We start from the raw sequence: 27312 nt of genomic DNA, 5'->3' as shown, positions 1-27312 counted from the left end.
GTTTCCTTTTGGTAATAAAATTTACATGATTAAGCAAAAAAAAAAAGACATGATCATATGAATGCTATTGTGATTATGTATGGGTATGAGTGAAGATTTCATCCTAGGAAACAATGTTTTACATTCGTTTAAAGGAAGTAAGTTCATAAACTCATTTTGTGAATCAAAAGGGAAATCGCTAGGATTATTGGTATTGTTATTCATTGCAAATCTATTTTGAATTACCAATATGTGTGTTTAGTATAACCGCTCATAAACTTGTTTATTTGGTAAAACTATTCACAAGGCCTGACTTATGTATTAGTATGACTTCTATTAGCGAAACCGATCTTAAGTAATCACTTAAGATGGTATGATCGATGCCTTGTAAATAACAACTTTTATCTAGTCATTGGGGAACCGATCCTAGTAAGAGGTGCAAAAAATTTACAAGAGGGAATCGATCCTTGTAAGAGGTACAACACGTTTTCAGTAGATGGGGGAACCGATCCTATGAACAAGTGCAACAAGTTTGTAGTTTTGGGGAAACCGATCCTATGGACATGTGCAACCGAATACAGGTAGTTACCATAAGTTGTGGGGAACCGATCCTAGTACCTAGTAAACCGAATTTTGGTAACTAGCATGACTATGCATAGTTTCACATGGAGGTAGAACCGAACTTGTTTTAGTAGAACCGTGAAACCCATAATTGGTGATTTGATAGGATACTCAATCACATAGTTCTTGGAATTCAGACGAACCAATTCTAAACTGGTTTGGAAGTGTGGAAAATCGTTTCCAAGATTGTAAGTATGAAAAAGAACTTGCAAAGTAAAGATGTCGACATACTTTGAACATGTGCAGTAACTCTTATCATTAATTGTTCAAAGATATTCCTTAATAGCTAAAGGCGAATCCCAGGATCGAAATAAATTGAGAATCTTTTAATTAAGGTTTCTTAGTTTTTATATGCTATTTAATTTCTAGCAATTAAATGCATATCTTTAGAAAATAATAAGTAGCAATGTGCATTTACTAATTATAGATTTTTCTATTGGGATGTCGGTCAATATTTGGACAGTGCATTTCCAGGAGTTATGAAAATCGATTTTGTGTTTATTGCATATCTTTGAGAACATTCGGTTTTGGAAATTCCTTGGTGTCCAAACTTCCTTGTCTATAAATATTGAAGTTTGCATTTCTAGCAAACTAATCCTCAGAGCCACCAAAACTACCTCAGTTGTGTTGTTATTGGTGGAGCCGCCTATCAGAGAGGAAAGTACCATAATTAGGAGAAATCTCTTACGGTCGCTCAGTTTAAAGACTTCTTTGGGATTGACAAGCTCTATTAGTATCGTTGGTGGGAAACTAGATAATTACAGTTTATTATTAGTTTTCGATTGATTTGATTGACTAACGATTGTTGAACTTTGATTGACCTAGTTTGTTTATGCTTGAGAATCTTCTCTTCTGATATAAGATTCACTCAAACTAGATCGAAGTTTCGAAGGAGATTTTTAGACTGTTTGTAGATCTAAAGATGTCTTGTGATAATCCAAAGTTAACAGACTCCGTTCTATGTGTGATTGATCACAAGAGATTCAAGTTGATTGTGTGCAGGTGCTGATTGAATATTAAAGAAGATTTGAAGACACGAAGACTTTTTGGGTTCATAATCTTTGGTGTGCACAATACTTGTTTCGGCTGGAAAGGGATCCAACTATAATTGGATTATCTTTGAGATAGATTGGATTGATTAGTTGAGTAGATTGTCATCAATACACTTCTTTGTGATTAATAGTATTGATTGTATAGTCTAACAGTTACTTCAGTAGTTGTTGAGAGATTGATCTGAGGATCCGACAAAGGAGTTTATTAGTTAAACGGAAGAGCCTTTGTCAAACTCATATCACGTTGTTTGAAAAGAGTTGTTACCGAACAAATTTGTTGTTCCTTTACTTTTTGGAATACGAACCAAAGGAATTGTTCCAAGTGCGTGATTTATTAACAAGTTGGAGGCTCAGGGATACTGAGATAACTAGGTGAACTATAGGTTTAGTTGCTTGGTCTCAACTATACGAAGTTGGTTTGATTTTGTATAGCGGCTTAAATCTGAGAGTATTTAATTCTGGACTAGGTCCCGGGGTTTTTCTGCATTTGCGGTTTCCTCGTTAACAAAATCTTGCCGTGTCATTTACTTTTATTTTCTGCAATTATAATGGTGTTTATTATAATTTAAAGTAAATTACACAAACGTTAATTCCTATTTTACATGATAAAAAATCCCTAGAGTTTGCTTAAGTCCGAACCTATTATCAAGTAAACATACTTCGTTGTTGTATTGTCTCGATCTTGTATCCATAGACGATCAAACGAAGTGTGAACCGATTAGTTGTATTGTCTCGACTCAGTCCATAGACAATCACTTTCTGAAAAGGAATTATAGGTGGAAAAGTTTTAGGTTGAGGTATATTTGGGTACCCTCGTCTCTTCAAAGAGTGCACTGAGAGAATTTGGTGCAGCTGTGAGACCAATTAGTAATTCTTCTCCAGGTTCTAGTTTTCTGTAAGATGGACAGCTTGGTGAGATATTCCTTGATGCTTTCCAATGCATGTTCGCCCTCTTGTGTCCATGTGAACTTCTCTCCTTTCTTCAAGATATCAAAGAAGTGTTTACATTTGTCTGATGATCTTGAAATGAATTTTCCTAAGGTTGCTAATTGTCCAATTATTTTTTGCACATTTTTTATGGTAGCTGGGGACGGCATATCCAATATGGCTTGAACCTTAGTTGGATTCACTTCGATTCCTTTCTTCGAGACTATATGACCCAGGAAATTCGTTGATTCTACTCCAAAGATACATTTCGCAGGATTTATCTTCATCTTATACGCCCTCGTCTGTTCAAAAATCTCCTTCAAATCCTCTACATGATCTCCAGATTCCTTGGTCTTTACGAGCATATCATCGACATAAACCTCCAAATTCGTATGCACCCATTTGGGGAAGATCTTTTCTACCATTCGCTGGTATGTGGCTCCTACGTTTTTCAGTCCAAATGGCATTCTTGTATAACAATACAATCCTCTTGGAGCTAAGAAAGCTGTATGTTCTTGATCTTCTTCTGCGAGCGGTATCTGATAGTAGCCTGAATACCCGTCCATCAATGAAAGTCGATGATATCCCGATGTTGATTCCTCCATCTGCGGTATATTTGGTAAAGGGAAGTTATCCTTCGGACAAGCCGTATTTAGATCACTGAAATCAATGAAAATTTGTATCCCCTTATTTTTCTTTAGTACCACCACCATGTTCGTAATCCAGTCTGGGTACTTGCTGGTCGTATAATTCCCGAATCCATCATTTTCTGGAGTTTTTTTTCTATTTGCTCATGATATGCAGTTGCTATTTTTCTTATCCTCTATCTTATTGGTTTTATTGTTGAGTTTAAATCTAACTTGTGACAAGAAACAAGTGGATCAATTTCGGGCATTTCATCCATACTCCACGCGAATACATCTTGATATTCTTGTAACAGCTTCGTCAGTTTCTTCTCTTCTTCCACCTCTAACATTGTTTCAATCTTCACCATTTTTGGCTCTTGTCACTTCCCAAGTTTATCTCCTTCGTGGGATCCACTGCTGCGAATTTCATGACTAGCTCACCAAGTGGAAATGGTTCCTTTAACTGCTATAAGGGGTCTCCCCTCCTTCTCGGGTATTTCACTTGGTATGGCCCATATTTCTTTCGCTTTGGTCATGTATACCATCAACTCTTCTTCCTTATTTGCTTCCAAAACTCTCTTCTTCAGTTCCTTTTTTTTAGCTTTTCTTCGTAGTTATGAACATCCTTTTCGCTGCAATCCTTCGCATCCTTCAAATCTCCTTTTATCTCGCCTATTCCGCTTGGCATGAGAACTGAATTTCCTGGTGAAAAGTTGACGCTACTCATGTTATTCCATGCACCCATGGTATGCCTATTAGAACATTGTAAGTTGCATTTACATTTACCACACATACGATAACTTCCGTCTCCAATTCTCCCGCGAAGATTTTCATAATCAATTCACCTTTTGGTCTCGACGCAACTCCATTGAAGCCATATATATTGTAAGTGGATGGTATGATATCAGAGTCGTTGTACCCCATGGTCTTGAATGCATGATAAAAGAGAATATCTACCGAACTCCCCGTGTCCACCAATATCATATCCATCGCTCAAGTCTTCCTATCTTTTGAGGATCATTCTCCCATCGCGAGTGTCTGCCGAAGGTCAAAGTTATAACCAACAGATATGTATGTGAAGTTCCTCTTTCGGGCGCATCTAGAGCTGAAAACGAAATTGCCTTCTTTTTCCATTCCGCCAATGGTCATTTCTTCGCAATACTAAATATTTCGTTCTCGTTGAAATCTCTTTTGTGTACCCTCTTTAACACATTATCATGAAAATTCTCAATGCTCTTCGCAGAATGTATTATGAATTGCAATTCAATCTCTTCACCCATATATATATTTCGATGCGATATAATGGTGCAGCCTGTTGGTTTTGATTATTTTCACGAGCTGGAGGTGGGGGTGGTAATGCCTGGTTTTCCAAGAAATGGTCCAACTTTCCCTGTTCTATCAGATGAAGTATTATTCTTCGAACGTTTCTATAATCATTAGTATTGTATCCATGAAAATGATGATATCTGCAAAACTCGTGACTCCTTCTTCCCGGTGGTGGTTTCATCCCCATATTTGGAGGGATAGGAATTTCTTCAATTAACACAATCGCTTCCCATACCTTTTCTACAGTGGTATTAAGTCTGGGGAGTTTCACATCTTCGAACACTAGTGCATTTGGCCTTCGTTCTCTGAATCTTTGATTTTGGTTATTTCTTTGCTGATCTCCTGAATTGTTGCCTTGCTGTTCATATCTTCTTTGTAGATCGATCCATTATTGGTCTCCGCTCGACACAGCCACTAGCTTAGCTTGATTTTCATTTGAAGGTTCTCCTTTTTCATACTTTGAGTCACTCTCCACTGCATGTGTCATTCATGGAAAAAGACGCGAAGAACCTTCTTTTGACGGAATTTGTGTCTCATTAGCTTCCTTTTAGTTCTCTTCTAGCGCTATATACTATTCTTGGTACTCCCTCAACTCATTCATCCCCAACGAGTTTCGAATTATGAATATTAGAGTATGTAGGAGATCAGTCGGGATTAGGGAATTCACGAAATCCAAAATAAAATTCTTCTCAGCTAGCCTTCTTGTGAGTTCACTACAAACAGTCCCCCATCTCGTCACTAAACTTCACAGACTTTCGTTGGGTCTTCGCCTTAAGTTAAACAAGGTTTCGGTTCCCGTCCTCAACAGGTTGTTGCTTATATAAGTTGTTATGAATATCCTATGCAAATCTCTGAACGGAGAAATGGACCTTTCTGGAAATCCATCAAACCAAGCCAATGCCTCTCCTGTCAGACTGGAGGGAAAGTATTTGCACATCACTGTATCATTTCTCCCCCACTACATCAACGAGAGAGTGTACTGCTTCAGTTGTTGCACCGCATTTTCTGTCCCGCTGAATATGCTTCCGAAGGTTGGAAATACACATCTTGCAGGAATCCTAGAATGCAATATTTCATAAGTGAATGTTGATTTATCAGCCTCTTCTATCGCTTCTGCTAATTGCACCCGTCCTCTTGTACGTGAATTACTTATCAGCGTCCTCATGTCTCGCAATTCATTCAAAACTACTTGATTCAAATTTCTTCCGCCTTTCTCAGGTACATTTCTTCTTTCTTCTTCGTATATTATTTCTTCTTCGCGTCTTCTTTGTTCTTCTTATATTCTTTCATCTTCGTGTCTTTTTTCTTCTTCGAATATTCGTCTATGATCTTCCCATCTAGTTTCTTCCAGTGCTCACCTCAACTCTCTTTCTTCGCTATTCTCTCTTCGGCGTCTACTCCTTCATTTTCTTCTTTCTTCGTCTCCGTTATCTTCGTGTATATGATCTCTCAAGCGTAAATGCCTCCTTGCTGAAGATCTCATTCTCATCCTTGAGTCTGAATCTTCAGCTCGTGAGTCATTGATTGTTCTTTCTTCATTCAGCTGACGGTTTTCCTGCATCAAAGTGGCGTTCTGTCTTGCGAGTCTTGTTCGTTGCTCCACCAGATCTCTTTCTATTTATCTTTCCTGACGAAGTGTTTCGCTCAATTTCTCCAATGTCATATTCTCTTCATCGACATTTTCCTCCCTTTCCTCATGAACTTGTTCTCCTCCCACAACAGTTTCTATATCACTAGTATGGACCGATCCTTCCGGTTAGAGTATTGCTCGGTCGAACTCACATGCGTTGATATCTCAAGCATGTTTGTTAATGTTAGTGATCAAAACTATAAGTCTTGATTTCTAGCATATTTATAGATGGCCCAGACTAGGACATAGTTTGTGTAGTGGAGCTTATACTTCACGGCGCTTATCACTTGAAGACAAAGAACTACTAAGGAGAGCTTGTGGAACTTCATCGACAAAAGGTATGTGGAGACTTAAACTCATCTAGCACTTGGAAAGTCTAGTTCTACTCTATCTCCTATATTGAGACATAAGTCGTGTTACGATATAGTTTTCTCTATATACATTTGAGATTTCGAGTTGAGTATATCTCGCTTACATATTTCTCGAAATATGTGTTGGTAAGCTTTTGCTTCAACCAAGTTCATCTTATATCATGAGAACATTTCTGAGTAACATCTTACATGGTTTGTATGATACAATCATTTGGTGTAAGACTTGGAATGTTTCGATAATGATTATTTCAATATCTTGAAAATTGCTTTGATGCTAATAGTGTGTGAAAAAGAATATTTTCAATATAGAAGAATGTTTTAATGATTGAAATAAATAGTTTAGAATATTGTAACCATCTTTGGATATAAGCATAGTGTGTTCGCACATTAGTGTATAAGTCCAAAACCGGGAACTTAAAGTATGCATACTTGTATGTATACAAAAAGGTTGTATGAGACATGGTAAGTATGCGTACCCACACACATACTGGAGGAAGTTCACGTCCGTGAATTTATGCTGGTTTTGAAAACCAAAACCAAACTCATCAGGTTACCTAAAGTACGCGTACCCGTACGCATATTGGCAGAAAGTTCACGTCCGTGAATTTCTGCTGAGTTTGAAAACTAAAACAAACTCAAATCCGGTTACTTAAGTACGCATACCCTTACGCATACTTAAGTGGTTAATTTCTAAAATCGGTTGTACATGAACCTAAAACGTTTATCAATAAGGAATGCAATCTTCGCAAACCGTGGCTATAATGTTCATGTATCGATTCGAGTGAATCAAACCGATTTTGCTTCAATTGTGTTCTTGTATAAATCCATGAGAATATAGCAATTGAAAAACTCTTTAACTAGTTTCATTTGAGTCATTTGAACTAGTTATGGTTAAGATAAATAAGGTTGGTATGAGAGTAATCATATGGATAACCTAAGTTAACTATTTGTGAACCAACATTGTGTACACGTTTGGGTACGATTACATAAAACTAAATGAGGGTACATTTCATTTGTGTGTAACAAGTTAAGTTCGATCTAACAGTTGAAAGATATTAGCTTGGTTGAATCAGGTTTTTCATCTAACGGTGAATATTGAATGTTTTGTTACCAAGGTAACTTAGATTGCAAACGCTGATTTGAAAACTATATAAAGGAGAACTCTAGAAACTGGGAAACATAATCCTTACACCTTATTTGTGCTACTAGTTGCATAATTAGAGTCGATTCTCCTTTAACCTTAGGTTTCTTCTCGAGACCCTGTAGGTTAACGACTTGAAGACTTCATTGGGATTGTGAAGCCAAACCCAACTATTCTCTTTATAGTTGTGTGATCTGATCTTGCTGTTTCTATTGTGATTGAGTGCAATTGTAAAATTGGCTTGAGATTTATATCTCCGATAGGAAAGATAGAAAAGTAATCACAAACACCTTCGTCTCATTGTTTGTGATTCCACAATAACTTGTTTCGCTAGTCGATTAAGTTTATTGTGAGATGATTAATAATACTAGGTTGTTCTTCGGGAATATAAGTCCGGTTTATCAATTGGTTCATGTTCACCTTGATTTATCAAAAGACGGAACAAAAACTCTTGGTTATTTCTATGGGAGACAGATTTATTCAATCCTATAGACTTTTCTGTGTGAGACAGATTTGTTTATCAAGTCTTCGACTTTGGGTCGTAGCAACTCTTAGTTGTGGGTGAGATCAGCTAAAGGTATCAAGTGCATAGTATCCTGCTGGGATCGGAGATGTAAGGAGCGCAATTGTACCTTGAATCAGTGTGAGATTGATTAGGGTTCAACTAAAGTCCATTCCGAAGTTAATTGGTAGTAGGCTAGTGTTTGTATCGGCTTAATACAGTGTGGTGTTCAATCTGACTAGGTCCCGGGGTTTTTCTGCATTTGCGGTTTCCTCGTTAACAAAATTCTGGTGTCTGTGTTATTTCTTTTCTGCATTATATTTTGTTATATAATTGAAATATCACATGTTGTGCGTTAAGATCAATCAATTAGAATATCCAACCTTTGGTTGTTGATTTACATTGATTGACACTTGAACATTGGTCTTTGGTACCGTTCAAGTAATTATCTTATATGCAATCGGGCTCGCAGATTTCTATTTGCTGATTGCGGATTGAATTAAGAGTTATAGATATTAAACTCTTTGATATACCTTATTCTAGATTGAGTCTGACTGTCTAGTTGATTTTCTAGAAAGTGTATTGGAGTAAGTCCTCTCATATGGCCAAACGAATTGTAGGGTGTGGTTTTTAGACCCCCGCATTTTCAATTGGTATCAGAGAAGGAAAACACGTTAAAGACCTTACAAGTCTATGTTTGTAGCGATCTGATATGGACATAATTGATATCTCGATAAATGCACCACCAGATCCAGGGATTCCAGAAGTTGCTTCCATGTATGATATAATTAAATCCGTTTAAGAAATTCTGTCTAAACCTCCACCAGGTTTAAAATCCCTTGAAGTTCTTTCAGGAATTGTAAAGAGACTTGAAAGCATATCATCTGACGTTGATCTATATCTCCAGAATGAACAAGAGTCTTTTGACAGGCTAAATCAAGTTATGATGAACAATAGTCATGTTTAGGTTGATATTGATTGGTTAATCAGTAGGAGCACTGCTCCTCCTCTGTGTAATCCAATCAGTTGTAATAAACTAAACGATTTACAAGAGGAGTCTAAATCTCAGTCATCTGAGTATATCACCCTAAAGCATGAATTGATTCAGTACTCAATTCCTGACACTTACTATCAAGATAATAGTATTGTCTTCATTAAAGAAGCAAGGACGTCTATTTTTATCAAAAGAGTTTCCCTTTGCAATACTAAAAACTATCTGCAGAAATTATTTCTCATAAGGTTGAATCTATGAAATCAGAAATACAATTTTTATTGTGCTCTCTGGAGGTTCTTCGAAAAATCTAAAGAAAAAATTCCTCGGGTTTTCTCCAATACTGTAAGATGTAAGAGCTGCTGGAAGGAGGCTCTCTATTGGTGCCATGGTGTTGTATACTTCATTGTTGATTGACTATGTTGGTCGTTTGTAAGAATATTCGTTGAGTTCTACTCTGAATATGGTTTCCTTTTTATCCACAAAAAACAAACATGCCCTTGTCAGCACACGTGCGGTTCGCATACCCTAAGCCTATCCTTCCATTTTAAAATCGTGTTCCAGGACGTGTGTAAACTAGTTCGGGTTCCACCGCTATCACTTAGAAAAGAGAGAGTGTTCTCTTCGTTCTCCACGTCTTTCTCTTCCTTTTCTTCTTCAGTTCGTGTACGAAAAGGAAAAACCCAACAGTTCATTCTTCTTTGATTCCCATCAACCTTGGTTCTCAACCTCTTTGAGCGCTCTTGGCCTTTTTGGGATCAAAACGAAAAACTACTTCAGGGGTTGGTGTTCGTTTTCCTCCGTGGTGCAGTTTTGGTACTTCACCATTGTTATCAGTTCATGAACCAAGTAAGTTTCTCAAACTTCTCATTCACTTCTTTACCAGAAATATTTTCTAGGAAGAGAACTAATCGTGGTGAGAGTTCGGGTACTCAAAATCGTGGAGAAGAATTCCTTGACCCGAGCTTAAGAATTTGGTTCTTTAATCGTATTACTATGTGGAATATAGTACTAAGAAACCTATCATGGAAAGGATTTACAATCCCTCTGTTCTCAAGGTAGATGGTCTATCTAGGTTCTTTGAAAATCATGAATGGGGTATTGTTCATCGTCCCATGGGAACTGCATACATGGAGCTAACTGCTCAATTTTGTGCAAACCTTCATGAGTCTGATACTGTCAACTGATCCTTCAAAACTATTGTCGAGGGAAGAACTTTTATTGTAAACCGACAAATAATTGTTGAATTGATGTGCTTGCCTCTTACTGGTGATCTTCTCTTGCCTCCTCCTGAGAATTTGAGACCTTCTACTGAGGCGTTCTCAGACCTTCTCATGAGTAAGAATGCTCCTCGGCACGAAGGGAAAATTTATTTTCATGATGCTTATTTGTTCCTCAGTGTCAATGGAAAACTTCTGGTAGCTAACCCGATGCCCAACACAATTGACAGACAACTGTGGACCAGACCTCTTGCAGAATTGGTGTACTATGTTGTGGAAGGGAGAAATATTGACTTTTATGGACTTATTGTTCGTCAGATGAGTCAGACAAATTTCAAAGAAGACTCCGAGTTTTTCTTGTCTTATCTCAAGGATTTGCAGTCAATTTGACATTGTTGCTGTTGGAACCAATCTTGGAGGACCAAAAGTATTTTCCATGAATAGCGTCAGAAAGATAGCCAGAACTCCTGCAGCACCCAGCTCTGAACTTATTCGTCTTCAGCAATAAAATGAAGTCTTGAAGGAGAAGTTGGACTATGCTCAGACAACTCACCCTGAATTGACTGAAAAATGCTATGAAATTGAAATGGATTATGATGGGCTGAGTGATTAATTTTTGTATTTGCAATATCTTTATTTGCTGAACTCCTTGTGATGATCTATCTTTGAAACTTTTAATAGTTGTAACAACTCTTATGTTTAGCCTTGAATGACTTTCTTTCAATTAAACCGCTACATATGTTAGATCCATAAGGAGTACAAATAGTTATGGTCAAAATTTATCTTTATTATGTCGTCATGAAAGTATTAATAGAAGATAGAATGAACTTTTGACTTTACAAAAGTTGAAGCCTTTTATGTCATTGTTTTTATGGAAGAAAGGATAAAACTTTTGTTTACGTATATTGTATTGTACGTCATTGTGAAAATAGTGATGGAAAATAGAATGAATCCTTGTCTATTCAACAGTATTGGTCGATCTCCGATCCACATTTTTGTGCATATACTGTGTTGATCCATAAGTTTTCTTATGTTTGAGCATGACCAATCGAATTGATCATTCTCTTGTGGTCAGTTTAGTGTTGCTCTGTAAGTTTTCTTATGACGAGCATAACCAATTGAATTGATCGCTTTCTTGTGGTTAGTTTAGTTGTGTAATTCCAATTGAATTAATCATGGGTTTTCTTGTGGTTAATTCAGTTGTGCATTTTGATTGGATTAATCATGAATTCTTTTATGAATAAATCAATTGAATACTTTGGAATCAAATTCATGTTTTCATGTGATTTGGTTATGTCCAAAGAAATCCTTCTTTCTTGTGAAAGTAAGGTCGCCTTTGTTGTTCTTTCGGGAATGACGTTTTATGGGGGAGAGTTATTTTTGAACTTGTGCTTAATTGCCAAATCTTTGTGGGGAGTGAAGCTATGGAATATTATAGGGGTAATCTTGTATCTTTACAAACTCCTTGATGAATGCATTTAGCTTCGGCCTTATGATGGCATCTAAATAAGTTGATATGGTATTCTCTTTTGGTCATGAAGTATCTATATGAAAATTTCATGAGGATCCCACTAGTTTTCGTACCTTTGCCAATTTATATCGACAAAAAGGGGGAGAATTAATGTGTTGTGTGATACTACAAATACATATGGTTTATGGATCATTATGTAAGGGGGAGTGGTTTTCATGTCGAGATGAAGTATTGACTAAGGTGGAGTGATACATATCACCATAGTGTTGTTGTCAAAGTTGTGATACAATTGAACTTTGATGTTGTGTAATAATACTATGACACTGTATAAGGATGATTGTTAGCATTTGTTTTCTCATTGTTATCGTAACAACTATGATGCTGAACTTACAACCTTTAGGATCATGGAGTACTTGGAAGTAACAAAGATTTCGATTCGCGTTGAAGATGCCAAGGAGATCAAGCATTTGGATGAGAAACTACAATTTTTGTTTATTTTGTAATCCATATGTATTGATAGTTTTGTCACTAAAATTGACAAAGGAGGAGATTGTTAGAGCACTGCTCGGTCGAACTCGCATGCGCTGCTATCTCAAGAATGTTTGTCAATGTTAGTGATCAAAACTATAAGTCTTGATTCCTATCCTATTTATAGATGTCTCAGACGTTATATAGTTGTTACACTATTTCTCGTAAAATCAATTCTCAAGATGATTGAAACATATCATGACTTTCGTCACATGGTAACGATAAACTTGGTTAAAGCGAAAAGCTTACCAACTCATATTTTTAGATATAGATAGGCGAGGTATACTCGGATCGAAATACCAAATGTGTATAATAAAGTCTATATATATAGCATACAACTTCTTGTCTCAAATAGTAGGAGATAGAGTAAATAGACTTTTGAGTGATAGATAAGTTCAAGTCTTCACATACCTTTTTGTCGAGAAGTTCCATCGGTTCCTTGAGTAGTTCTTCTACTTGTATGATGAATCGCCATGAAGTCCTTGAGCTCAACTACACTTTATATCCTAGTCCGAGACTTATCTATAATAGACTAGAAATCAAGACTTATAGTTTTGATCACTAACATTGACAAACATGCTTGAGATAGCAACGCACGCGAGTTCGACCGAGCAATGCTCTAACAATCACAAACACCGTCGTCTCATCGTTTGTGATTCCACAATAACTTGTTTCGCTAGTCGATTAAGTTTATTGTTAGGTGATTGATAATACTAGGTTGTTCTTCGGGAATAAAAGTCTGGTTTATCAATTGGTTCCTGTTCACCTTGATTTATCAAAAGACGAAACAAAAACTCTTGGGTATTTCTGTGGGAGACAGATTTATTCAATCCTATAGACTTTTCTGTGTGAGACGAATTTGTTTATCAAGTCTTAGACTTTGGGTCGTAGAAACTCTTAGTTGTGGGTGTGATCATCTAAGGGAATCAAGTGCGTAGTATCCTGCTGGGATCAGAGATGTAAGGAGCGCAACTGTACCTTGAATCAGTGTGAGACTGATTAGGATTTAACTACAGTCCAGTCCGAAGTTAATTGGTAGTAGGCTAGTGTTTGTAGCGGCTTAATACAGTGTGGTGTTCAATCTGGACTAGGTCCCAGGGTTTTTCTGCATTTGCGGTTTCCTCGTTAACAAAATTCTGGTGTCTGTGTTATTTCTTTTCCGCATTATATTTTTTTGTATAATTAAAATATCACAGGTTGTGCGTTAAGATCAATCAATTAGAATATCCAGCCTTTGGTTATTGATTGACACTTGAACATTGGTTCAAGTAATTCTTTTATATTTAATCGGGCTCGCCGATTTCTGTTTGTTGATTGCGGATTGAATTAAGAGTTAGAGATATTAAACTCTTTGATATACTTTATTCTAGATTGAGTCTGACTGTCTAGTTGATTCTCTAGAAAGTGTATTGAAGTAAGTCCTCTCAGATTGCCAAACGAATTGTTGGATGTGGTTGCTAGACTCCCGTATTTTCACTTCCCGGAATTTGTTTCCATTTGGATATCCGTTTTGTTTCTGAATCCTGCCACGCCTTCCTCCTGCAACTGAAGTTTCTCCTACCTCCATTCTTCCTCCTCTTCTTGCTTCTAAACGTTTACTTTTTCTTGCTGTTATTATGTGTTTTTCTCTATTTGGTACTCTTGCCATTAGACAACTTCAAATGATGCTTTCAAATCAACTCTTAATTCACTATATTGTTTATAAATCTTAACTAATAAAGTTAACTTTGTTATGAACCCTAGAATGAACTTTCCTTTGAAAATCAAAATAAAATTCTCAAGAAAACTCAAAGACTATGTTGTTTTCAGATCTCGAACATGAATGAAATTCTAAGACTCTTGAAACCATATATTATGTTCAGCTAAAATATGAATAACTTATTAAAATATTTCAATAACAAAACCCAATTCTAGATCTCAGGTGAGCGTAAACTCTCAACCCAATTCCCCTGTTTCTAGCGCCAAAATGTAACTACTGGAAATCCAACAACATATCCAAAGGATAAATTACTCAAACTCTAAGACATGTTTAAGGTATTCAAATCAGAGTTCTTCTTATTATGAAATAAAATGATTATGGTGATGATAATACAAGTATACAAATTCACAAGAACCCTAACTTACTTTGTCTCAACATAATCTCTCTGAGTACAAATTATCTAACCCCCTTTACAATAATCTAAGTTCTCTATTTATAGGAAAACTAAATAGTGGAGTACATCTCATTTTTACTTCGTAGATAGTCACACAATCCACGTGATTCTACTCTTTTGCTTCCCCTGATCCATTTTCAATGAAGTTTTTCCCTCTCTTTCGCCGATAACCTGGTGACTTGTCGGTACAGCTGTTTGGATTTCTTGTTCAACAATTCATCTTCTTCAAGAACTATCATTCCCTTCGCTTCGCAACCTCTTATTTGCTAACTGTTTCTTCATTCAGTTGTCTTTATCTCGTCTACTGATTTTTTCGAGGCACTCTTCTTTGCTATTTATTTCACATATCTATTTTCACGAGAGAGTTTTCGTACTTCGCATATCCAATTTTCATAAAAGTAGCTATGACAGTTTGATTTGACTTATCACTGACATTTATCCTCCAAGATGGTTAAAAGATCTTTTGATGAGATTTACTCGTCCATTTCGTGCCATCTCGTTCGACCACGTGGCGAGTAGGTTTTCTGTACCTACAAGCATCAAATTTGATCTCATCATAATACATGCGCCAAAGACTAGCTTCATGGGATTTATTGTATCTATATACTTTGATGGTGGTGTTTGCCGGATTTGTAGCTTGTTAAACTTTACTCCATTATTTCATAACATGGTTTAGAGCCTTTTTCTAATAATATGTTGTAGTATTGTAACTTGGTGATGCTCATAATGGGGTAGTATAGTGGTATACATTAAGATTATAGTTTGTACAGTGTCGTGGTGGGTGTGATGCTTTTGACATGCAATAGTTGTGCGTCAGGGTTGGATATGCTGTGGTTTATGTCATAACCCCGAGGGATTAGATCCTTGCTGAGTCTGGATCTTGACCCATATAGGCGGGATAGCAGGATGTAACCTCAAGGGTATAAGCTCTCTTTAGAACATCTATGCTTTCACAAAAACTTCTGATCAAGGATTACTTTTTTTTTGTTATTGTTATTTCATCCATTGATTTTTTTTCTTCGTTATTACTGGACTGTACTTATCTTCCGACATATTTCTTCGTGTTAATGGAAATTTTCTCTACTATGGTAATTCTTTCATGTCATTTATGGTTTGTTATCTGATTTATATTGTTGCAACAATTTTATATTGAAGCTTATGCAACACCTAAAATTCACGTCTTTTCCAATCCAGATGTTATGGGATCATCTGTTACTACTTAATCGATCAAAGTCAACGTGTCAAATTAACACTCAAGCGTGTAAGAGAAATGGATTCCCTAATATCTTGTTTCAGTTCCCACTTACCACTGATATAGAGATGTATTGATAGTTATTGGATACACAGAAGTTAAGCACTTCAACTTCTCCAGAAGTAAAAACATTTCTTTACATAAGGTTAATTTCTTTATACCTAGATTCTAGAAGTTACTCTCAAATTGTATACCCAAACAAAATTCTAACTTTTTTATTTCCAGAAGCCAACAATCTACGACATTTTTTAAGTGGTATCCAAACAAGATACTTAGGCCTATTCCTATGCACATGTCAAATAGCTGATTTTGCCATTTTAGCACCCATTATAGCAGATCCATCAAATTCTTCACCCGATACCCCAAAAAACCCAAATGTCAACTTAGTTCTCAAAAATGATGATGGTAAGAGAAAATTTCTAGGGAGGAATAATGAAAGACTGGCTAGAAAATTAGTTCATGAAGAAGGAAGTTCCGATGGATTTAACATGGCGAAGTTTATGGAACATTAGAAGACCGTCGATAAGCAAAGAGCAGTTGATAGAAAATTTCAAAACAGTGAGAGTAAGAAAAGTCGCCTATCTAAAGAAAAATTTGTGAATGACTATGACAAGCATAATATTCTTCAAGCTGACACTTCAATTATGAACCCCCGGCAAAAACATTTGTGGAAAATCGAATTTGACAGGATTCAAGCACAGATTGAATAACAAGATGGATTTAATAACAACCAACTTGGTGGTGATGATGATGAGGATGAGTTCGATGTAGTAGAACCTCTTGATAATTGATGTATTAATTTAAGTTCTAATTTGAAGTGTTGAATTTTAATTTGATATGTTGTTATTTCATTCTACTTAATATTAGTTTGAAATGAAAAGTTGATTAATTTGAAATGTTGTTGCAATCTAATTAAACAAGTTTCGCTCATTAACTTAAACTAATCAACTTAATCTCAGGACTAAAATACATAACTTAATAATTAAACCAAAATACATAACTTAATGATTAAACTATAATACATAACTTCATAATTACGTCCACCGCTCTTCCATACTCTGCCCAAAGATTCACTTTCTAATCTTCTCTTAAATTGTCATACAAGTTCTGGTTCTGAATGTAACTAGTCATTTGAGCATAATTTCTTGCAGGCACGCCTCTTTGTGGCTAAATCATAAGAAGAACAAAAAAAGCGTGTCATATCCAACAATCATAAGAAGCAGCAACTTCAAGGATAACAATTGGATTTGGATAATGACCCTTATATTGACCGGTCCAATAAACAGGGCATCCTTTCCATGCCCAATGCATACAATCAAGACTACCTAGCATTCCTGGGAATCTCCATTCCTTATTCTCCCTCAATATTTGTCTAACATCTTTCTCGGTTGGTTTTCGTAAATATGTTGGACCAAAATGATTAATCATTACTTCACAAAACAATAAAATGCAAGTGAATGAAGTTTTTTTACCTATACGAAGGTACTCATCGTTCACATCCGATGGTCTGTCATAACCTAGAATCCTTAAAGCCGAAGTAACTTTTGTTCAGGACTATGACCTCTAATATTCAGTGCATCAAACTGATAATTAAATTGAGGTTCCACTCGACAAAAATCTTCAAGGCATGTAGAATCGACCTTGAAAATTTTGATCAGAGTACACACAATTGGGAAGAAAATAATCGTGCATTAGTTTCTGATGGTAAAATTCCCTCCCTCGATACATATATATTCTTGAGAATACTTCTTTTGGCTCTGGAACTCTAGGTATTTAGCCCGAATGTATGAGCATCAGAGTGTCGATTAGTTTATTATCTTCAACTTCCTGTCGTCAAGTTCTTGCAACCTCTTCTGATGCATTTCTTCTTGTAAACTAAACCGATTCATAATAACATTCCTCTCTTCATTGGATCTCTTCATTAATGATTTTAAATTGCGGATACAAATACAAAAATTGGTAAAATATACGTAGAAGTAGGTGTGAGTGATTTGAAGAAATATATGGGCGCATATATAGAAAAATGGGGGGGAAACAGTCGTTGAGCGATATAGTGTCAAACGAGCGATAAGATGCAAATCGAGTGGTGGAATCTACTACGCCATCTATATTCACATTATCGCCAACGATTTAATGAATTTCGTTCACTAGAAACTCTGTCTCTCAGTGGTTTTCCCATAGTGGCACTACTCGTTTGTCATGTTACCTGGTATATCAAGCAAGTTTTTTTACCCATGCGCATAGGAATTAGGGGTGAGCATGGGCCGGTATAGGCCGGATTTTACCTCATAAGCATCCAATGCAATCCATTACGGATTTTAAATTTGGCATCCGCATCCAATCCAACATCCAACGGATGCACGGATGAGCGGATTGGGTATAGATAATCCAATGGAGTTGATTTGAAGAAATAAAACGAATATAGATGACTTCTTATAAAACTTACACATTATATATATAAATATATATATATATATAAAAGTTTCATGGACAACACTCCAAGTAAACACTTTAAGAATTCCTAAATTATCTATGTATTTTCTAAAAATTATAGAAATGTCCTTAATCTAACGGATATGGATGTGCAACGGATTTTCAAGGTTGCATCCGGGCCCAATCTGTATTCCATTGGATTTCAAAAATCTCATCCACATCCAACCCATTGACGAACAGTCCGTGCGTCAATCGTTAAAAATACGGTTGGTCCCGATTAAATTCGCGGATTATGGGCCATATGCTCACCCCTAAATTAGGAATAGGCCTTGAGAAGTAAGAAATAACATCCTCTAACTTCTAATTTCTACAAGCAAAAAAATCAGAAACTAGGGTTGGGAACAAACACCCTCTATATCGGCCCATTTCTACCCCATTTAGATCAGCCCATTAAAAAATAATAACCCGACCGGATACATTCACTGGCAGCCAGCATCCCTAGACCCTAGCCCCTTCATGAAATTTGGGCAACACACAGTATTGGATAAGAAACGGAGGTAACCCCTCTCTAAACCCTTTCTCTCTCACTTCCTCATAGAAACAGAGCCTCCATGGCTGCCCATTCTTCCATAACTCTCCTCACCATTACAGAGTAAGCTCTCCCTCTTATACTCTCTATAACCATTGACTATTTTGGTTTCATTTATTCATTTTCTTACATATCCCTCTTTTCCTCTTATCTCCCCTGTAGTTCATTTTGTTTCTCCTCAGCAATTAAGAAAATTTAGTACAACAAAGTGTTCAATTCTGTTTCAAATTAGAAATAAAGGAAAAACTATGGACTCAGTTTTACCTATAAAACTAGGCTTTTCATCAGTTAACAACTGTGTCCATAAAGATACCTTCAGGGTTAGCTCTCTAGGGTTTAATAATGCTTGTTTTTGTGTTTTATCTTCTGATTGTGATGTGGGAAAATCTAATAACCCTTATAGAAAGTACAGAAGAAACCCTAACCCTGTTTTAGCAATGGATGGTTCTAATGGGAAGTTGCCAACACCAAGTAACACTCATTTGAGTGATAATGGTCATTTGAATTCCATGTATTCAAAGAATAGTTATGAAGATTTTCAAAGTAATAATCATCTTCGTCGATTAGTTAGAAATGGGGAATTAGAGGAAGGATTAGTGTTTCTTGAGAATATGGTTTCTCATGGAGATATACCTGATATAATCCCATGTACAAGTTTGATTCGAGGGTTCTGTAGGGTTGGTAAAACTAAGAAGGCTACGAGGGTTTTAGAAATTCTTGAGAATTCAGGGGCTATTCCAGATGTTATAACTTATAATGTGTTGATTAGTGGGTACTGCAAATTGGGTGAAATTGATAACGCATTGAATGTTTTGGATCGAATGAGTGTTCCTCCCGATGTTGTTACTTATAATACGATATTGAGAAGTTTATGTGATAGTGGCAAGTTGAGACAAGCTATGGAAGTGCTAGATCTTCAGCTGCAGAAGGAATGTTACCCTGACGTAATTACATATACGATTTTGATTGAAGCGACTTGTAGAGAGAGTGGGGTTGGACAAGCTATGAAACTCGTTGATGAAATGAGGAGTAAAGGTTGTAAACCTGATGTTGTTACTTATAATGTTCTTATCAATGGGATTTGCAAGGAAGGAAGATTGGATGAAGCTATGAAGTTCTTGAATAACATGCCTTCCTATGGTTGTCAACCTAATGTCATCACCCATAATATAATTCTTCGGAGTATGTGTAGCACTGGAAGGTGGATGGATGCTGAAAAACTTTTGTCAGATATGCTGCGAAAAGGATGTTCACCTAGTGTTGTTACCTTCAATATTTTGATCAATTTCTTGTGCAGGAAGGGTTTATTAGGTCGGGCCATCAATATCTTAGACAAAATGCCAGAACATGGTTGCACTCCAAATTCACTAAGTTATAATCCATTGTTGCATGGGTTCTGCAAAGAAAAGAAAATGGATCGAGCAATTGAGTATTTGGATATAATGGTTTCTAGAGGGTGTTATCCTGATATTGTGACTTATAATACACTGCTTACGGCTTTGTGCAAAGATGGGAAGGTAGACGTTGCAGTTGAGTTACTTAACCAACTAGGTAGTAAAGGTTGTGCCCCAGTGTTAATAACGTATAATACAGTTATTGATGGGCTGTCAAAGATGGGAAATACAGAACGTGCATTGGAGCTTCTGGAGGAGATGATGGCAAAAGGTTTGCAACCAGATATTATCACGTATTCTTCGCTAGTGGCTGGGCTTAGCAGAGAAGGGAAGGTAGATGAATCAATTAAGTTATTTCATGATTTGGAAGGAATAGGTATCCGACCAAATGCAATCACATACAATTCTGTAATGTTAGGGCTTTGCAAGGCTCGTCAGACTGTTCGAGCGATAGATTTTTTGGCTTATATGGTATCTAAGGGATGTAAACCTACTGAAGCTACTTATACTATTCTCATTGAAGGTATTGCTTATGAAGGTTATGCTAATGAAGCCTTGGAGCTACTGAATGAGTTGTGCAGAAGAGGTGTTGTTAAGAGAAGCTCTGCACAGAATGTTGCAGTCAAAATGTAGGGATTTCCAAGTAAACTTTATATTTATGTATGGCATAACTTTTCTTTGTTCTTTTGTTTTATACTGCCTGGTTGAACAAGTATTGGTATGTAACTTGGTAGCTCCCCTTTTCCCTGTTCTGACAAGGAAAGTCCTGGATCAATTTTGATAGAATGAACTACTTTGTGAACTTGTACTCGATTTTCTGTCAAGATTCAGGAGTGTAATTCTAATTGAATCATTCTGATTTTGAATAAAAATGTACATATTGTTTTTCTTTCATGTGCAACTTTGACCTTGTTAACACGGTTTCTTTATGTGGGGGTTCTCTAAGGTGAAGTCCCAGCTCCCTAGAACAAATGATAAATTACAAAATTAAAGAACGGCAGCAAAACTTGTTTCAGCTGTAGATTTAAAAACGATTTATATAGTTTCTCTGGCAGTATAGCTCAGTAATTTACTATTTCTGCAAGTCATAATGAGATCCACCTGCCTGAGTTTACATGTTAATGAAGTTGAGTGTATTACACAAATATTAGCTTTGTATGCTCACTTTAAACCTATCTACTACCTTGGCTCTGGAGGAGCCAAAGCTTGTGAGATGATAGGGGATGGTTCTGTTGTAGATGGAGTAGTGGGAGCAGGAAGGACAATCTTCTTGTCTGCAAAAGACCATCGATGAGATCCCCCAAAGCTGTCAATGGACTTCATGTATTCAGATGCATTAATCTCTATAATTAGGGCATCCTCTAGCTCACGTGTGATAACTGACATGCATGGTCGGTAAGCAGAGAAGGGCTCAAGACAAGTTATTGCAACTTCAACCACCCTCCACATTGCTTCTGCATTATACCCTGCTTTTATACTTGGATCCACCAAATCTTCTATTCTTGATTCCTGGACTAATGGTTTTGCCTGCGCATGGAAGATATATAACTGAGATCACGGTAAACCTCAAAACCTAGAAAACAGAATTTAAGGCCACCCCGCTTATGAGAAAAAATAAAAATATATTGCTTCAAGTGCACCATTCTGAATCACCAATGACAGTTCTTTCAATTCAGACAATGACACGGTTCTTTCAACTCTGACATTTTGGTTTTTCTAACTAGGAAAGGTTTCTAATTTTAGCATGAAAATTTAATGGTCAGGGATCTGGCTGCACCCCTAATTCTTCACCATGTTTACACAGTGCAGATTTATTTTGTGAGAATATTGTTATCACCATGCAGATTCTTTGCAGAAAATCAGCTCGTCTTAAACCTTTTAAATATCTGAGATAACTTTTGATGGGATCAAATATCTTTTGGAAGATGAGCTTTAAATCATCCTTTGAGTAACCATTTAGATCCTCCAGGTGGTGCAACAGTGGGGGATGCAGATGCTGACTTCTTCCCTCCCCCCCACCCACACACACACACTTCACAAGGAAGAGTGAGAAAACATGACTAATGAACACAAATATACAGACCTTTGGTGTAGGATAGCATGAACTGAATACCTAGGCTATGATTTAACAAGGGAGAGAAGCTAAGTAGTATATAAGACCATACCCATTCAACTAAGCTCCATTCACTGCGTGGTCTGTGTATATTTAGTGGCTCCCGACCGGTTATGATCTCCAGGAGCACCACACCGAAGCTAAAGACATCACTTTTTGCAGATAAATGCTGGGTCGAGTAGTACCTGAGATGAACAAATTCAAGATAGTATAAACCATGGTTGGAAGAGGTTTCGGTTTTCATTAAAATTTTATCTGATGAATCATATCAACAAGTTGCATACCAAAGTAAATGCCACGTTTTGGTCAGTCAAAAACAGAAAAGACCGTCTAATCCTAACAAGTTAAAACAACATATTGGATGATGTTTTCACGAGACATTTGTCATCCCATGTTTAAGAAATGAAGTAATACCAGTCAAGTGGTTTACTTCTTCAACTTACCAATTGTGCAGTCCTCTATATTCTTAAATAAATAGAAGCGGCGTACTAGGGTAGGATTTAACTTCTCAGCAAAATATGGTACATTCTTAAAGAAACTGAAGGGTCATAATGGTGTATTTTCCACTATGGTAAACTAGAGCAAAATCAATAAATCTGGTTTTTCAGGGCCCAACTTGTATTTCTTTTTAATATAAAATGTTTTATAGCACAAAGATAAAATATAAAATATAATATTTAGGTGAAATAAAATAGGATGAAGCGAGATGAAATAGGATAAAGTGAGATAAAATAAGATAAAAAGTAGTAAAATAAGTTTTGGGAATCGTGAATTGTACTTGGCGTTGAAAGAAGAGTCGCTAGCGTTGAAGGAAGAGTCGCTGGCATTGATGATCATCCAACTCAATGAACAAACCAACAAATTTGTTGGTTTGAACATCCATTTTTCATGTTTGTTGAGTCTATAGTGGGAGCATAATGAACAAACTTGATGGTTTGTTCATTCCAGAGGAACTGGTCTAACTACTTAGGCATATTGTCATGGACAACTAACATTCAAGACTCAACCACTGTGACAAAAGTGTGGCGAAAAGTCCAACTTCCGTTTTGCGTTCAAGCAACTGCTTGAACGCAATCTTGATTTAAGTTTGTGGCGCCAAATGGTTTGGCGCCGGAAGATTTACTTTTTGTGCCAAACTGTTTGGCACTTTTAATTTCAGCCAAATTATTTCTCATTTTCGACATTGTCAGGCCATCTATTGCTGCAGTTGAACACCTTGAACTTACCATTATTGAGAATGTTACAGAGGGTGATACTCCTTGTTTTCGTTCTCTTGAATTGTTGAATAGTGTGTTTCATAGACATTTCACCACAATCGCGAGCATCCCCCTCCCTGTAGGCTTAATTTCTCTAGAACACTAAAATCATGTTTGGATAAGTGTTAGTTAATCCCAGAGATACTTCCTCTTGTATTCAGCTACTGTTACTGCCTATTTGCACACTTAATTTATACTTTCCTAAGAGCCCTCGGAAAGAGAAGTCAGGTGTCAGAAAAAAACTACGCACATCTTCAATTAATTACGCTTTGTCTGTACGGAAGGAGCCTAATGGTTGCATCTCCATTCTTAACAGTATGTTACAGCTACCAGTACTTAAGCCGCGGTATAAACATCATACTAAGAAGAGTCGGGACTCGGCTAATATACATGCTTGCAGAAGAAAATTGAGCTTTGGGCATTATACGGCAGCCATCCGTGTCATTCTTCCAATGACACTGCTCCCAGCAATGAGCCAATGATGATGCACTCATGGACTTACAAAATAAACGGGTTAAGTGGCAAAATTTCCCAAAATGGACCACAACGTTGTGAAAATGCCCGGACGTTCGGGAAAAGATGAAAATGCCCCAATCCGTTAGATTTCCTATTCAAGAGATTCTGGTCAAATGGGGACATTTTGACTAGTCAACTCCTGAGTGAAATGTCAATAGTAACCTTGCTACTAATTCACGGTTGGAGATTATATTTGGGGACACATGTCAGTATCTTAAAAAGTATAGATCTCGAAGAAAATTAACGGCGACAGATTAGAAGGTCTGACATGTGGGCGAATGACATGCTTACACGTGGATATGTGATAAATACATTTGAACCTTTGATGACGCAACACCTGTGCCACGTGGTTGGGTAGAAAATGGACACGTCACATATTTTTGCACGTGTGGACCCGTACGTGTCGGCAAATATCTTATCTTCTCTTTATCGAGTCGAGTTTCCTCCACAAAAACTCAAAACCTGAAAAGGAAAATAATCCAGAGAGAGACAGATCGAGAGAGGGAGAAGAATTGAAGTAAACTGAGAAGATCGAGAGAGACATGTCGAGAGAGAGACAGGTCGAATAGTTAGGTCGAGATCTGAAATCCCATGATTTTTTTTACGGCGTGAAGAACTGAACCGAGAAGATTCAAGGATACTGAAACAGGTTAGTAATCTAAAATCCTTAATGGTTAGTATAATCTTGACTATGTTAATGGTTATTGTGACTTAGTATTTAGTTTTCTGAATCTATGTTTACAGAAATTAGGGTTTATAAAAGTTGGGTATTTTTATTTCTGAAATTAGGGTTATATGATGATTGTAAATTTCACCGAAATTTGAAACTGTTTGAGAAATCTTGTGTTTGGGGTTGAGTTTTGGGCACCGAAAATTCATTAGTTTAGGTCGCTATTTAATGAGTGGGTGGTGGTGGGTGTCACAGCATCTCATGGACGACTAATGACAACAGAGTTTATGATTATAGCTAGGAGAAAGAAATGATAAGGTAAAACAGCCCTTTTGTTCTTTATGATTATAGGCCATTAAATGAGTGGGTGGTAGTGGGTGTCCCTTTTCTTCTTTGTGAAAATGTTTAGGCCTTGTTTTGTAGCTAAATGACATATGCCTGCAGAAGTCTAACTGTTGATTATTAGTTCGTTGTTTGCATCGAAGCATAACGAACTTTGGGTGTTTATGCTTGTGGAAAACATGTAAATTCCTCTAATGGGTATTTTTTTTTTCGTATATTATGACCCAAAATGCTGCACTTGTTTGTTGGTTTCGTCATTAGACAATTATCTGTAAAATTGGGTCATACTTGAACTTGTGTTCTGGTTTGTTATTTTGTTTGTGCATAATCAAATTTCATTTTTAGTGGTGTCTCAGCTGCTTTATTTGTTGAGACCCTCAGACTGCATTTGTATAGCTGTTGAAAATGTTCTTATTATGTACAGGTTTGTGGAATGCTAGTGCATTCATAGATAAATATGACATACCTTCTTAAGTTATTATATTTGTGGCAAAGCATAGTATCTGAGATGTATATTAAATTTTTATATTGCTGTTATTTTGTTAATTTTTGTATTTATAGTTTTGATCATGATTATTAATTTGTTTTGTTTTTGTTAAATGTTTCGGAATGGGTAGTGAGGGTAGGAATTTCTGGATAACTGATATAGGTGGTCGGTTTAGGAACTTGTATTGTTTTGGTTGTAAAGCTGGTACCAGTGGAGAAGCTTTCATGGCTATGCTAAAGAGCAGGTTGGTGAATGAACAGGGTATGGATTCTACACTTGAACTGTTTTTATTCAATGATGAGAATGGGAATGCATGTGATAAGTGTGAATCAGTGGCAGTGTGTATTTCATTTTGGAAAAATGGGAAACCAGATAAGGACAATTTGGTAAGACTGTGGTTCACTCCAATTATTCCTACACAAACAGAATGGGGTTTTGTTTACGATACTACTAGTGTTAGTGGGGTAAGTGGTATGACTAATTTTATCATCTGGTGACCTTGTTCCTGCTAGGAAAGATCTCATTCAGGTGATGTGAAATCTTAGAGGTAACTTCCATTGTGATCCTTCTGAAGAGCGCAAAGGTATCTGGTTGCCAACAAAGCTACCAGCAAAGTATTTGTTGTTCGGGTAGAAGAATGATCTTGTATATGTCGACAATCGCAGTTGAGGCAGTTCTAATGCTTACATGGTGTGGTTCCATTGTTTAAATTGAATCCTGATTGGTCCAAGTGAGTAAATTTACTACACCTAAATAGTTGAATGTGGTTATGCGATAAATCAATGATGAGTGATTGCATCAATAATGTGTGCAGGTACTGCAGTAAATACTACACTGTGTGCAGGTACTGCACAAAATACTCCAGTTGACCCCAAGAAGAAAGGAGTTAGAATGGAAGGCCTTGTCTGCACCAATATCTGCATCAAATAAATCTGTTGATGTACCACCATTGTCAAAGGGAAAAGCAGCTGCTACTACACCTACTTCTTCTTCAGCTGGTTCCCAGAAAAAGAGTAAGACAACTGCACCATCCTCTTCCACTGCAGCTGATGTTGGTGCTAAAAGGAAGGTAACACATCCATCTACTTCTTCCGCACCTTCTTCTACTGCTTGTTTTAACCAGACTTATAATGGTACAGTCCATATTTCTAGCCAAACCATTAACATCACCGAACCATCATCAAAAAGGGTTAGAAAGCCTAATTCTAAATATCAGAAATGTCGGGTTCCAGTTTCCTTTTTTCTTTTAGCATTTCTAGACCTATGCAATATGTAATGGCAGACATACTAGTCACTTCATGTTGGCAGTCTTTTATTTATACATCTATGGTTTAAAAAGACAGTGGTGATTTTATTTGTTAATTTATCCCATTTCTAGACATATGTAAAAGGTAATGGCAGACATACTAGTAGTCACTTTATGTTGGCAGTTTTTTATTTATACATTAAAATGCTTCCAAAAAAAATCTATGGTTTAAAAAGTATGGAGACAGTGGTGGTTTTATTTGTTAATTTATCCCATTTCATTTTTAAAAGTATGGAGATGGCTTGTCAATTTGAAATTACCGAAATTGAACTTACCATTTTCATGCTTGAGCTAGTAGCCATTATGCCCAGTATACTGTTTTTTGCCTTTGGATGTTCCTAATTTACAAGTCATAAGAGTCCAGGTTGGGAAGAAGATTACCGTTATAACACACGTACATGTCAGCCCATTTGACA

The 27312-nt window shown here is 36.7% G+C and overlaps 2 protein-coding genes and 1 long non-coding RNA gene across 5 annotated transcripts; 2 read left to right on the top strand and 1 right to left on the bottom strand.

Annotated features, from left to right (window-relative positions):
• Positions 1-18736: 18736 nt before the first annotated feature.
• LOC113330571 (pentatricopeptide repeat-containing protein At1g09900-like) lies at positions 18737-21100 on the top strand. The gene has a single exon (XM_026577377.1). The coding sequence runs from the start codon at positions 19061-19063 to the stop codon at positions 20837-20839; it is 1779 nt and encodes a 592-aa protein (XP_026433162.1). The 5' UTR covers positions 18737-19060; the 3' UTR covers positions 20840-21100.
• A 200-nt stretch (positions 21101-21300) lies between these two features.
• Positions 21301-24069, bottom strand: LOC113330507 (nodulation receptor kinase-like). The gene is made up of 3 exons (XM_026577310.1): positions 23966-24069; positions 22372-22504; positions 21301-21733 (listed from the first exon to the last, which is right to left on the bottom strand). The coding sequence occupies exons 1-3, from the start codon at positions 24067-24069 to the stop codon at positions 21386-21388; spliced, it is 585 nt and encodes a 194-aa protein (XP_026433095.1). The 3' UTR covers positions 21301-21385.
• Positions 24070-24553: 484 nt separating this feature from the next.
• Positions 24554-26971, top strand: LOC113330572. 3 transcript variants are annotated; one of them, XR_003350338.1, is made up of 4 exons: positions 24554-24740; positions 25721-25851; positions 26103-26320; positions 26405-26971. It is a non-coding gene; the product is annotated as an uncharacterized LOC113330572 (long non-coding RNA). The 3 variants fall into 3 exon arrangements; XR_003350336.1 differs by having other exon boundaries at positions 25721-26320; XR_003350337.1 differs by having other exon boundaries at positions 25017-26320.
• The last annotated feature ends 341 nt before the right edge of the window (positions 26972-27312 follow it).

This window comes from Papaver somniferum, unplaced genomic scaffold, assembly GCF_003573695.1.
Source record: "Papaver somniferum cultivar HN1 unplaced genomic scaffold, ASM357369v1 unplaced-scaffold_118, whole genome shotgun sequence".
Lineage (NCBI taxonomy): Eukaryota > Viridiplantae > Streptophyta > Magnoliopsida > Ranunculales > Papaveraceae > Papaver > Papaver somniferum.
This window is presented reverse-complemented; position numbering and strand designations above follow the sequence as displayed.

Coding starts and splice junctions, on each gene's coding strand:
- LOC113330507 (XM_026577310.1), bottom strand. CDS start 24,069: ATGAGTGCATCATCATTGGCTCATTGCTGGGAGCAGTGTCATTGGAAG. Junction 22,505..23,965: donor CAATTTTCTTCTGCAAGCAT/GTATATTAGCCG, acceptor TGTTCATCTCAG/GTACTACTCGACCCAGCATT. Junction 21,734..22,371: donor AATGGAGCTTAGTTGAATGG/GTATGGTCTTAT, acceptor TTCCATGCGCAG/GCAAAACCATTAGTCCAGGA.
- LOC113330571 (XM_026577377.1), top strand. CDS start 19,061: ATGGACTCAGTTTTACCTATAAAACTAGGCTTTTCATCAGTTAACAAC.